The sequence below is a fragment of the Aedes albopictus genome, chromosome 2 (assembly GCF_035046485.1).
Source record: "Aedes albopictus strain Foshan chromosome 2, AalbF5, whole genome shotgun sequence".
NCBI classification, from domain to species: domain Eukaryota; kingdom Metazoa; phylum Arthropoda; class Insecta; order Diptera; family Culicidae; genus Aedes; species Aedes albopictus.
Window position 1 is genome coordinate 105,820,250 of NC_085137.1, and position 13,568 is coordinate 105,833,817.

General features: G+C 38.8%; 1 protein-coding gene across 1 annotated transcript in view; it reads left to right on the forward strand.

Moving 5' to 3' along the window:
* Positions 1-13,568, forward strand: part of LOC109420547 (uncharacterized) — a 70,045-nt gene that overhangs the window by 28,921 nt on the left and 27,556 nt on the right. The window contains exon 2 of the mRNA XM_029852852.2: positions 10,808-11,151. Within this exon, the coding sequence (XP_029708712.2) occupies positions 10,808-11,151 (344 nt within the window). The remainder of the gene's footprint in view (positions 1-10,807; positions 11,152-13,568) is intronic.

Below are 13,568 nucleotides of genomic sequence, written 5' to 3' on the forward strand. Positions count from 1 at the left end.
AAACTAGTGGAAAAATTTCGAAAATAAAAAAAAAAACAAGGAAAGTTATCTGAAGGCAATTTTGGAACAACTATTTGAAGGATTTTTTTATATAAATTCAAGAAGGAATTTCCTTATCATCACATGGGAGATTTTCTGAAATAATTTTTCCAGAAATTTCTGATGGAATCCTAGGTTAAGTTTTGAAGCATATCCTGAGCGAATTTCTTAAAGAAATTATGATTTTTTTTTGCAAAGAAACCTGGAAAGACTTTTTAAGGAATTAGTGGAGGATTTGTTTAAATATTTCATGGAGGGAATTCTTTTGGAATCCATAAAAGATTTTCCAATACAATACAATGCTAGAAAAAAATCTGAAAGAATCCCTCAGCTAATTTCTGAAGAAATTCCTGGGAAACTCCCTGAAGGCTATTCTTCAGAAATTACTGAAGAAATCCCATCATGATTTTGCAAAGAAGCCTATGGAGAAATTAAAAAAAAAACATGGATGGTTTTCTAATGAAATACTTAAAAAAAATCCTAACTAATTTTAGAATAAATCCTGGAAGTCTCTTTGAGATTTTGAAATTTATTCATGGAAGAATTTCCAAAGCATCACATAGCAGATTTTTTGAAATTATTATAAGTTTTGAAGCAATTCTTGCAAACATTCTGCAAACATTCTTGTTTATTTTTATAAAAAATACCTGAAATTCTTTGAAGGAATTAATAGAAAGTATGTTTGAAGATTCTATGGAGAGAATTCTTAAGGCATTTATAGAAGATTTTCCAATTCAATGCTTGAAAAAAAAATTGGAAAATTCCCCAAACATATTTCTGAATAAAATCCTTGAAAGCCTTCCTGGAGAAATTTCGGAAAAAAAAACTCGTCATGATTTTCCAAACATATCTATGGATTACTTTTGACAAGAGAAAACCGATGGAATGTTTTCAAAATGTATGCTTAAAAACCCTGGAGGAATCTCCTGATTAAATTGAGAAAGAATCTTGGAAGGAATTTTTAAAATAAATTCAAGGAGAAATTGCCGCACATGGGAGATTTTCTGAAATAGTTTCTCAAGAATTTTTTGATGGAATCCCAGGATAAGTTTTGAAGAAATTCCTGTAAGAATTCATAATAGTGTTTTTTTTTTATAAAAAATATCTGTCCAGATTTTTTAAGGAATAAGTAGAAGATTTGTTTAAAGATTCCATGGATGTAATTCTTAAAGAATCAATAGAAGATTTTCCAATGCAATGCTCGAAAAAAAAATCCGAAAAAAATCCTATAAATTTCTTTGTGAATCTCTGGGAAACTCCGTGAAAGCCATTCTGGAGAAATTTCTGAAGCAATTCCATCATGATCTTGCAAAGGAACCTATGGAGAATTTCCGAAAACAAAAAAACCCATGGATGGTTTTCTAAAGGAATACTTAAGAAAAATCCTGTAGGAACCTCTTAACCAATTTTCAAAATTTGTAGAAATTTTGGAAATTTATTCAAAGTGGAATTTTTGCAACTCAGCATCTCATAAAAGATTTCCTAAAATAAATTGCCCAGATTTTTTGAAGGAATCTCAGGATAAGTTTTGATGCAATTCTTGGGCGAAATTATGAAAAAAAATCCTGAAAGTTTTTTTTTTTATAATGAATATCTGTGGAAAGATTTTTGGAAGGATTTGTGGAAGATTTGTTTAAAGATATCATGGAGGGAACTCTTAAGGAACTCATGAAACAATTTCTAATGCAAAGTTTGAAAAAAAAATCTGAAGAAATCTTCAAACTAATTTCTGAAGAAATTCTTGAAAAACTTCCTGAAGAACTTTCTGGAAAAATTTCTGATGAAATTCCTATAGGTTTTCCAGAGGAACATATGCAAAAACTTCAGAAAGTGTCCTCGGAAGGTTTTGTAAAAAATGATTCAAATTATTTTTGGTGAAACCCCTTAACCAATTTTAGATGGAATCTGTGAAGAAATATTTGAAAAAAAAATCGAAGCTTCGATGCTTTATTTTTTGGACGAACTCTTTGTGAAAATTCTGTATAGTTTAAAGCTTTAGAAGCAATCTCTGAAGAAAATTGCCAAATACATACTTGGAGAAATTTTGGAAGTATCCATCAAGGAATCGCTGGAGGGGGGGGGGGTGTTATTTGGTGGTGTGGAGGAATCTCTGGGGATATTTCCAAAGGAATTCATCGAAAAATAGTTTTAGAAACTTTGGGAAGTTTTTGAAAAACACTCGGAAGAATTCCTGAAGGAATTTTTGAAGGATGTTCCATTTAAAAGAACCGAAGGTGGGATTTGTGATTAAATATCGTGAGGAAATTTTTAGTGTATTCAGGGATGAATAATTGAAAGATTGAATGGAGGAGCTTCTGAACAATGCCATTCAGAAGCTTCAAAAGCAACCCACGTTAAATTTTCTGAAATGATTTTTGAGGAAATTTTTGGATAAAGTTTGAAGCACAACATTTGTCTACAATTACGGCAGTAATATTGTTTAAATGCTTTATGCTCTTTGAAAATGGACGATCTTTAAACTTCCATGATAATGCAATAGCATGAAACGAACTCACCCATGTATGTGGCTCCCTCTATCTCTTTATCACTGGTTGTTTGGGTATCCCATCATGTTTATGCCACACCCCCTTTCTTCGTTTTTTTTTTCCTTAAAGCCACTTCGCTGGGTCTCCCGCCTTCGAACGAAGCACAAACCCGATAAAACATCAAATGCGAGCGTGTGAATCTGTATTGGAATGCCTTTCAGCTACCATGGAGCCGCACACTCGTTATAATACTCTGTTCATTAGACGTTTTAATCTGAAAGAATGGATTTGCTGAACTATTGTACGTTGACGATATTTTGTCGTATACATTCAATAAATACCAAGCTCTGCAAGGATGCTTACTTCTGAATCGATGTTTCATTTGAAAGGGTACTAAAGGAAGATCATTCACAGCTTTGATTCACTTCTTACGTTTTTCAAAAGGAAATTTATTATTAGTTTCGTGTCGCTGTGAGGATTACAGTTCGATTCTCCTTTCGCGCGAAGGATTATCCTTGCACTATTGGCCGGATCAGCACCGTCAGTCATCGCCTTCCGCCGGATGGATTTCATCTAATATCTCTCCAATGTCAAACGTTTTGTACTCTCATTTTAATAACACTCAATTTGCCGTTCCCCAACATAAACCACCAAATAGCTATTTTCTCCCACCGCTGCGGTACCGGCGCGCCGTGCCACCGCCGAGAGTTTAGTGTCTAATAGCGGAACCAGAAGTGGTCTCGTAAAATAATAAAGCCGAAATCCGACACACCACATAATGGCATTATCGTCGTCCTCATCTGCCAGGCTGGCCACCAACTTACCCTCATTTTCATCCAGCCTGCATCCATAGGAGTGGAGTTTCTGTTTCTAACGTCCTTGCACGGACCAAACGTGCGGGAGATGACTACTATACACAGCTGACATGAGGTCCGTCGGTCGGTCGTCGAGTCACCGCTTCAGGCGAATCAGGTCCGAAGAACACCCCCAAACACTCATTCATTATATCATCTAATAAAACAATTGAAGCCACTGAATTAAATTTTGTTTATTGTTATTATCGCTTTATTTTGTTGCTATTTTATCTTGTACTCACCCTCTCTCGCTTTTGCTTGGAAGGTCATCTGGCCGTCATCGTCGTCCTCTTGGCTGGCAGTTGATGAGAAGACCGTCGATGACGATGTCCGAAGGGTGTGTGTCATCGCACAGTGTGGGTGTTTTGCGTAGTGTTTTGTTAGGACTAGAGGACGATAACGTTTGTTGAAATGTTTGTAGAGCGGCCAGTGGCGAATTTATTCGCAAGGCTCGTGGGGCGTTTCGGGGCGATCTCCGTGACATAGGGTTGGTATTATAATTGGATAATGAAATTTTCAAGATTGAGAAACGCATGGAGGCGCATGGTTGGTGATGCCTACATCATCCATGTTAAGGGTCATTCAAATATGACGACTATCGTTTAATGGGAGGGGATCTGTAACAGTGTGACACTCAATGTATTTAGTATACGAAAGAGCGGGACAGAGGGGGAAGAGAGTCGGAAATTCCCGAAAACTGAAGGACGTAATTTTCGAATGTTTTCATTCAGTGGCATCTTACCACATAACATATGGCCTTTTACACAATTTTTCACTAATTTATGGCATATGAGTAATTCGTTGTAAGAATGCAGAATATGAACATATGCAGAACAAATTATTCAAATCTTATATCAGAAACAAGCTAAACCACAGGACAATTTTTAAAGAAACATACAGTATTTATTATTGAGGCAACCCTACTCCATTCTTGTGCACCTGTTTTTGTCTATTTGTCTGTCTTATCTCTCTAATACTTTGTACCATCATCGTGTTATTTTACCGGTACTCCGGAAACAAACGAGTGCCTCAAGTCTAACAGCAAGCAAGCAATCATACGACTGGCTGCAATAGGAATGAGCTACACACGATGTTGTCTGCTGTGCAATCGTTTCAAGCGCCACCACCACCACCACCATCACCGGGAGGGCTTTCCTACGAACACATCCATTTGAAGTGTTTATTTATTTTGCGTGCGTACAGTACGTACCTTGGTACTTATCTACTGCTATAACTCGTGTGCTCCAGGCAGGACTAGTGGACGATCTTCCGGTATTTGCTGTGATACCCCCGCATCAACAACAAATTTTCCGCCGCTTGGGCAGTGTGCAAATCGTCCCTATTTTGACGCATGAAAGTCTCCTCCCCGTAAAAGCATCGCTACCAAAGCGTTGCTATTCTTATGGGAGGTAAGTGAGAAACACAAAAATATGCAGACTATTTAGCAACTCACAAGGACATCTTTGAAAAACTCTTTGTTTCGTACGGCTATAACATTTCAGGGTACAATTTTATCTCTAAGATAAATCATGATTGAAACTCTCTGTAGCATAAGCGAACATTAGCTAAATAGAATATTACTAGTGAATAGCCCGCATCCGATTTTCTAGGTTTCCTCTCAGAAAATTGTCCCTAATTATTAGATCGTGTTTTCTTATCTCTATAGTAAACATGGGTAGCATACTTCACTGATTCCCAATTGCTGAGACTGCTTGAATGGTTTTCTTATTCAATGTTGAAAACCTTCCGCAGAGTGCACGCTAGGTTTTCGATATTTTATGTTTGAAATTTTAAAAGCCATGTAGGTACTTCAAAAATCAGTTTTTTTAGATCTTCCATTGTACCACATAACATCGGAAAAGATCTTTAAAAAACTGAATTTTCCCTGTATGATTCAATTTTCAAAGACTGGGAGATGTGCTGGTATGTAAGAAATTCAAAAGTCTGTAATTAGAATTGCTGAACAAATTTGTAAAGGCAAGCAATTGTTGATAATAATCAGGTTCCTCAATAAACCTACAGGAGTGGTAGTTGGTATCCTGAGAAACATTCAGAAGGTTTTATAGAGGCTTCCAAGTGTTTCTAGGCGTATCAAGGAGATTTCAGAAAAGATTCAGGAACATTAAAAAATGCTTCAAAGCGTTTCATGACATTTCAGTGAATTTAAAAAGTTTTGCGAGGTCTCCAGGAGGATTCCCGAAAGTTTCACAGGATGGGAGCTTAAGAGAAGTTTCTGGGAATCCCATGAAGGCTGAGAACGATTTTAGGGCGTTTCTGTGTTTTTGAAAAGTTTTCCGCGAGCTTCAGGAGGTTTTCAGAAGGACTACTGGTATTTTAGGGGAAGTTTCTGACAGTCTCATGAGCGTATTAGAGGGATAAAAAGACGTTTTAGTGGTTTTGTGGTGCTTCAAGGTAGTTTCTAGGGCCTTCAGGGGGCCTCCCGGCGGATTTTCAAGATGCTCCTGAGGGTTTCAGAGGGATTATAAGGCGTTTCAAGCGGTCCATTGTGTTTCAGGAGGCTACAGTGGATTCAGGAGAGTTTGATAAAGTTTAAGTGAGTCTTGGGAAAGTTTTAGTGCGTTTTCAAAAGGGTTTCAAGCCATTTAACCGTAGCGTGTCCAGCGAAAATACAATAAGGAGTAAGATACCAGCAGGGTTCAGCCAGGTGTCCACCAAAATTCTAATGATCATATTTCTCTCAATTTTCCATCGATTTTAGAAATGTCTGACTAATTTATTTCAAAAAAATCATTATCCATCCAGAGAATATTCGATTTGACCGGTCCGCCATCACCAGTTAGGTAGTCTGACCAGCCTCGGATCATAAAATGTGTTGACTTCGTTGTTGTTATTTCAGAACATGCTTCCCATGGGGTTCTGGTTGACCAAAAACAATTAAAGATATTCTAACTTTGACAATATGGTTAACAGCGTAGTATAAGGACATGTTCACGGAAATCCGGAATTTTTTAAAACCCACGCTGATCCGGCTGGACCGATTCGAAATTCTCTCGATAGATAATGAATTTCTGAGTTGGAGGAGTTCAAAATTTTAAATTGACGGAAACTTTACGATGACAAGATCATGTGAATTTCGTATCCACGTCACAAAAATAATAGCCGCTCTTTCCTCTGCCACTTCACATTTTAAAGTTTTATCAACCCACCAATATATATGTTCTTAGATGCAGGAAGCCCAGGAAGCGTGTCTAGAGGGAAAGCAAAGGGAGGTTGCAGGGGTGTTTCAAGGGATTCCAAGGGGTTTCATCCCGAACTAGGCAAGGATGTTCCGAAAACTACGATAGAGTCATGAAGGTAACTAGTGAACCGGAAGTGTGAAAATGTGGGGACATTGATTTTCGGAGCAGGGTTCAGCGGTGTTTTCGGAGATTTTAGGGGGTTTTGAAGGCATTTCAGAGGGTTTCAGAAGATTTTCGGCGGGCTTCAGATGAGATATGGAGGAGTTTTCGGTGCTATCGGAAGGTCTAAACTAAGTTACATTGGGTCCTAAGGGGTTTTCGGGGAATTTCGGAACCATTTCAGGAAATTTTAAAGGATATTCAAAGTATTCTTCACAAAAAAAAACCAGGAAACTCCCTGAAACGCCCCCTAAATGCCTTGAAACATATTTGAAAACTACTCAAGCCCATCGAAATGTCCAGGTAACCATGAGGCTCTATTATTCGCCTCGCGTATCGATACACGATACAATGCTAATCCAGATCTCTATTAGTCGTGTAATGGCCTTATAAGACCAAAAAGGCGAAATATAGTGCTAATGGTTACAGGGATTTAAACCCCTTAGATTCAAAGGTGTTCCTGAAACTCCCCTAATACAAACCAATCTAAAATGCTTCGAAACGCTGATGAAACCTCCATAATTCCTTTGATGCGTCCGTGATGCCTGTGAAAAAAAAAGCTCAAGGGTATCACCATACCGTCTACCCCCGTTGGTTTGAACGACACCTCATGCAAATCAACGGGGTTCATTTTTAGTTTGAACTTCTAGCAACATTGTGGGCAACGGAAAAACACACTGCTGGCAGCCGTATTTGATGTTTTGTTTTGATTCTGCGTTCCGTTTCACACCGTTCCATTAGCAGAATGACGTTTAAACCATTTTTAATTTGAACGATGTGCATATTAGAGGGGGTCAAATTAAAAAGTGTTCAGTTTAGATGCGGTCAAATCAACGAGGGTAGACGGTAATCAATTTGAAATGACATCAAAAACCCCGTGGAACTGAAAACTTCTGAAATGCCCCTGAAATCCCGTGTTATGCGTTTTGAAAAGGCTTCTGAGACTCCCCAGAAATGCTCTTCAAGCCCCTTGAAACGCCCCTGAAATCCCCGTTCAAACGTCAACGAAGCCTGACGTAACGCCTTTAATAGGCTCCTGAAATCCCCTGAAAAACCCCGTGAAATGCCCAGGAAACTCCACTTTTTAGGGTTTTTCAAATCCTTCCTGGAAACTTCCTTGGCTCCACCTAAAATGCCTAGAAGCAAGACCAGTTATCGCTAACTAGATTCCCTCATCGAAGCACTGACATAAATTATTTTTATAATAATTTTTTTATTCTTCTATCACTTTACCTTATTTACAGCTCTATTGTCCACTAGGGCACTGTGTGAGCGATTCCAATTGGAAGCTGTACATACACTTTGTACAGCGCCTAAATGTATTCTATTTCTAATTGTACTACATCGAACTGGTGGCCCTTGCGCTGCTTTCATTTTCTACCCTATCATGGTAGAATGATGCGCTCGAGGATGTTGATGTGTGGTTGTTGGTTGTTCCTGTTTCCAGTCCGATTGGGGGTCCATTATGGGTTGCCGTTCGCCGATGTCCAAGTATCCGGGTTCATTTGAGCTATGGGCTCAAAAGAGGGTCAGTGTCAGCTGCTCTCAGAAGGAAAGAGCAACTGACGAAAGTGCCGGGGCTGGGATCGAACCCATGACCATCTGCTTATGAAGCAAACGTGTAGCCACTACGCCACGGGCCCCGGCATTTTTTTTATGCTCTTCGGAATTTATTCAACCCAATGAAAAAGGGTTCCAATGTATTTCAGAGGGTCGCATGGAATTTCAAATGGTTTGAACCTGAATTTCTTGGACTTCAGAAAAGTTCTCGGATGTTTCATTACAAATTTGAAGGGGCTTCAATACATTTCAAGCCGATACAAGAGAATTCCGGGGGATTCTGGAAACTTTAGGAGAAGTTTACGAAGCTCTAAGGGTGCCGTTATAGTTACGCGTCAGAGTGGGAGTGCGCGTGTTCGAAGCCGCTAAAATAAATATCAACAACACGAAAATCCTTTTGACGCGCACTCCCACTTTGAAGCGGCACTATGGCAGCGCCGTTATGGGAATGTCAGGAGATTCCAGAGTGGTTTAAATATGTTTGGAGATGTTTGAGTTCCCGGGGGTCTTATGGGGTTTTATATGGGTTTCAAGGCGTTTTGAGGCGTTTCAGGAGTTTTCATAAGCTTCAAGAGAGTTTAAATTCAGATTACGGGAGCTCAAGACGTTTCAAATGGTTTCGAGAGGTCTCAGAAGGTTTCAGGGAGAGTGTGAACGTAGTTTCCGGAGGTGTCAAAAAGGGTTTCAGATGGGTTTTTGGGGGAGCTTTATTATGTGAGTACCGTCAAACTTACTTTACAACAGCAGGGGTTATTTTCAACAGTGGTGTAACTTGCAACACGATGACATAACTAAATGTGAAGTATTTTTCAATAATAATGAAAACTAGTATGCCCTACCATTTCGGTTATCCAGATTATGTGTACTAAAGATGGTTTTAGTGGAAAAATCAATGTTGTTTCTTGTTTTATTGTTTAGCTACACTGTTAAAACGCTCTGCTCATTTTAAGCCATAAAAACAAGTATGAAAATCGTGCTTCACCTCTCCCCTATGGTAAGTGAGATAAGTCTGATGACCTTACCAGCAGTTAGGATACCTAATAGTAAGCTTAGCTAAATGGAAAAAAGTTTGATAAACTTATCGGCTAGTTAATGCAAATAATCATCATATTCGACAACCACTATGGGATAACTTGCAACAGTTGAATTTGACAAAACCTTCTATTATTTATTTTCTTTTCACGATATTTTTAACAGAAATAATCGAAATAGATCATGTATTAATTACCTAACGTGCTCATTCTCAAATGTCGACTCATTTCTTACATATGTTACGACCAAGTACTAGAATGTGAGTGCAGTTTAATGATAGCTAACTTGACTTCATGTCATGTACCCCATCTGTGGGGTAACTTGCAACAAACATGTATTTCCCACCTCCTAATTAGGTGGCAACGTATTTTGGTAAACCAAGTGCTGCATAGTATTTTACTCGTGATAATTAGCGTACACGATGCTCTACAGTATGTTTCAAATGTTAAGTTTTTCAATTATATTGCTTCGAAAAGTATTGCAACTGACCCAATTTGACGGTATCGACCTTATTCAAAGTTGTATTTTTGAATAAGTTTGATACCGTCAAATGGGGTAAGTTGCAACACTTTTGAAGCAATATCATTGAAAAACATAACATTTGCTATGTTTGCAAATTTTATGTGTCATCTTGTGTGTCATAATCAAGGGAGTTTCTGGAGACATTAGGCTGTCCCTGAATTAACTACTTAACAGAACATAACTGCATGTAGCTGAGTCTGCATGAACTTTATTCGCAGAGTTTCATGCTATCACTACATGAATGCCCTATTCTCAAGAAGTTATTATTTCTTGCATGTCTTTAGAAGTTCCAATAAGTATTTGATGATAAATTTCACAAGAAGTCATTAAAAATAAGTTTAAAAAAATACTTATGCTAGTTCTCCAAACGCCAAAAACTTCATGGACAAATGAATGCTAAAATCTTTAAGTAATTTTTGATTTCTTATAATAATTTCTTCAAACGTTCGTCCATACAAAATTCTTGATGCGATAGGTTTTTATTTTTCGGAAAACTTTTTTGTTTTAACTTAAGAAATTAAAAAAAATTCTTCAATTCTGTCAGCATGTTCAAGTAATTTTATTTAGCTGAATACGTTTAGCTCAATGGTGTGCGGACTTGGTGTGATGATTACAGCATGTGACTATCACGCCGAGGACCTGGGATCGAATTCCACTTGTCGGAAGGGGAACTCACTACATGTGAGTTCGTTCTTCGAAAGGGAAGTAAAGTGTTTGTCCCGAGATGAACTAGACCCGGGTTAAAAATCTCGTTAATACAGATAAAAATGGTTCAGCTCATAAATTCAAGGTTATCTACAAGAAACAAGCAGTTAAAATTGAGTTTTTTTTTATCTAAATTAAAATACTAAAACATCCAAATAAGACCGCTGGTGGGGATGCTCTTACACCTCTAAACGATAATGCATGTGATTCATCTTTCCGTTATTTTCTGTCGTCTCCTCCCCGCTTCCAGGTACGAGCAAGGTCTGGAGGACTACGAGGAAGCTGCCGCCCGTGTAGAACAGGAAGACAACATGCAACGGGAACAACAAGAGCAACAGAAACAGCAGCAGCAACCCTTCGGTGGCCTGATGAATCCGATCCTGTCGTCGTTGTTCAATGTGGTGACGACGGCACTGTCGTCGAAAAGATCGTTTCAGCTGGCCGGTCCGGACCCAGCCATGATATTCGGAGCCTGGACCAACAGCCGAACCGGTGACAACGATGGCAGTGCCCGGGCCTTTGGCGATGCCGGAAAATCAACAAGCGACAACGACGACGGCAGCGGCAGCGGTGATGATGCAGATAATCAAACTGGTAATGAATATTTTTGGCTGCTTATTTAGCATATTTTCAGAAGAGAGCGATGGGTGGATATACATCATCGCACTGCGTCCATGGAGACACATATTATGGGGTTGCAGTGGGTGGGATGTTTTTGGATGTGGGAAAAGTTTCCAGAAACAGTTTCGCTTATAGATCACCACATCAAGCGAAATGGATGCTGGCGATGATACCCAGATTTCAATTTTACTCCGAAAGCGAAGGATTCATGGGAAAAAATCATCAATGTAGCTAACTTATTTGTGCTGTTAAAAGGACAACTTTTGAGGCAACCGACATGCTTTTGGATATAGCGATGGGCTGTTATGATTTTGTGTTCCTGGAGGAAACCTTATGGCTATTTTGAGTTGCTTTGAATGATTGATATGATATTTTTGAAAGAGATCAATCGATGTTTTACAAAGTATTACTTTTTCATGGCAATGGCAACTCTGAGTTTTTAAAGGGTTTTTGGATGGTGTTTATCATGGAATATGCAGCAAAATATATGCAACGAATATCATTTAGTCGAATACTATATTTCGATCATTCAACTGTTGTGGGTTAATGAATGCAGTTATTGCTGGGTATGCAATGTATTCATCATCATAAAATATCGAAGTATATCAGATTATTCGTGGGCTTCGTGGCCGTGCGGTTAGCGGCGTCAGTCGTTTAGGCGTATTGTGAGTGCCACGGAGTGAGGGTTCGATTCCCGCTCCAGTCGGAAGAAACTTTTCGTCAAACGAAAAATTCTTCACTGGTCCACTGGGTGTTCCGTGTTGTCCGTTGCCTAATGTTAGTGATTGTTCAGTCTGGGCAACCTCTGGTTGAAGACGGTGTAGTGTCTTTTTTTTTTATTTGTTTTAGTGGTATTTTTGAACTGAGCCATTCATATTTGTGGTTTAACTAATTTAATTATATTCTTTAATACTTAGTTTTTGCTTGAACTATTCAATTTGTCAGTATCAGTGAAAAGAATTGTCAGACAAAAGAGACACAAAACAAGCAACAAAGAAGGTGCGACGATTACTCTTTATATCTACTGGTAGATAATGACATGATCTCGAAATTTTTTGTTGCAGACAAAACGGAAGCTGAATTTGTTGCGTACTTTTCAACTCGTGAATAATCAATTGCTAACCAAATGCTAACCCAAAATCGAAACTGTTTGATGACAGAGCTTCACCAGAGTTGCAGTGTTTACCGACTCGAAGTTACCGTTCGAAAATCGCAATGCAAGGCTTCAAAATCTCTAAACTCGCGGTGTACGATGTTAATCCCATTATTTTCAAGTTGGGACAAACTTATATCGCATGGGTTTGTTTGTCACAACAAATACAGGTTGCGACATTGTCATTATTGTTGTGCGATGGTTGAATTTTGATTCACTGGTCAGTATTTATACAATTTGGGATATATCATCCATTGTATGTATTCGATAACAATATATACCAGGTTACATTTAATTAAAATGATTGCTCAAAATGTTTAAAACCATCCTTTATGTTCATACATTCATTACTATCCCTCTAACCACAATTCGCATTAGTACAATTTCGTGTATTGCTTCTGAATTCCACTGAACAGTACACAATGGAATCACCTCTAGCGAGAAACAAGCACCTGCGGCTCAGATTAAAATGAAAACAACTCATTAAGCCGATTGTAACATGGCTTCCATGAAATTAAATCTCCCAAGATTACATCCGAAATTTTCCGAAAACATCCCGCTGGTCAATGACCTACTCTGCCAAACGTGTCCCCACCACAATCGGAAAAAGTGCACATGCAGCCAAGAGTAATTACTGCCAAAGCCATCCTTCTCGATCCACTTCCACCCCTCTACAAACCCATTTTTCACAGCACCCTTGCTGTACGGGTCCATCTTGCCGCCTGCTGCAGCGGACATTTATAAACTTCAGTATAATTCAATTAATTATGCCATGAAACTCCCCCAGCAACGTTCTCCGGTTGGTTCCGGTGTGACCCCCTGTTCCCTACTCCACGAGCTGCTGCTGCTGTTGCTGCTGCAGATGTCATCCGGATGTGGGAAGTCTTCTTGTTCTGGCTTACAGGAGAATCCCGCGAATATGGATGGGGTGGAATCCACCAGCGACAACCAAACCAGAAGCGACCCAGCAATGTGTTTGTTTACGTATGCTGCTGCTGCTGCTGCAACAACAAACGAAAACTTTTCGCAGGAACCAGATAAAAGAGTTAATTTCATCCAGCTGGATTTTTTTTTGCTGCGGAGTTCTCCTCTCAATATAGTGAACTGGGATAAGCAGAGTTGGTTCCAGGAATTACTAATTTGTTAAATTTTAAAGTGAATATGCCGCAAAACACACTTGGTTGAAAACGAATAGAATCATCAAGGTTTTCAATCTATCTCTGAAATTTGATGTTCT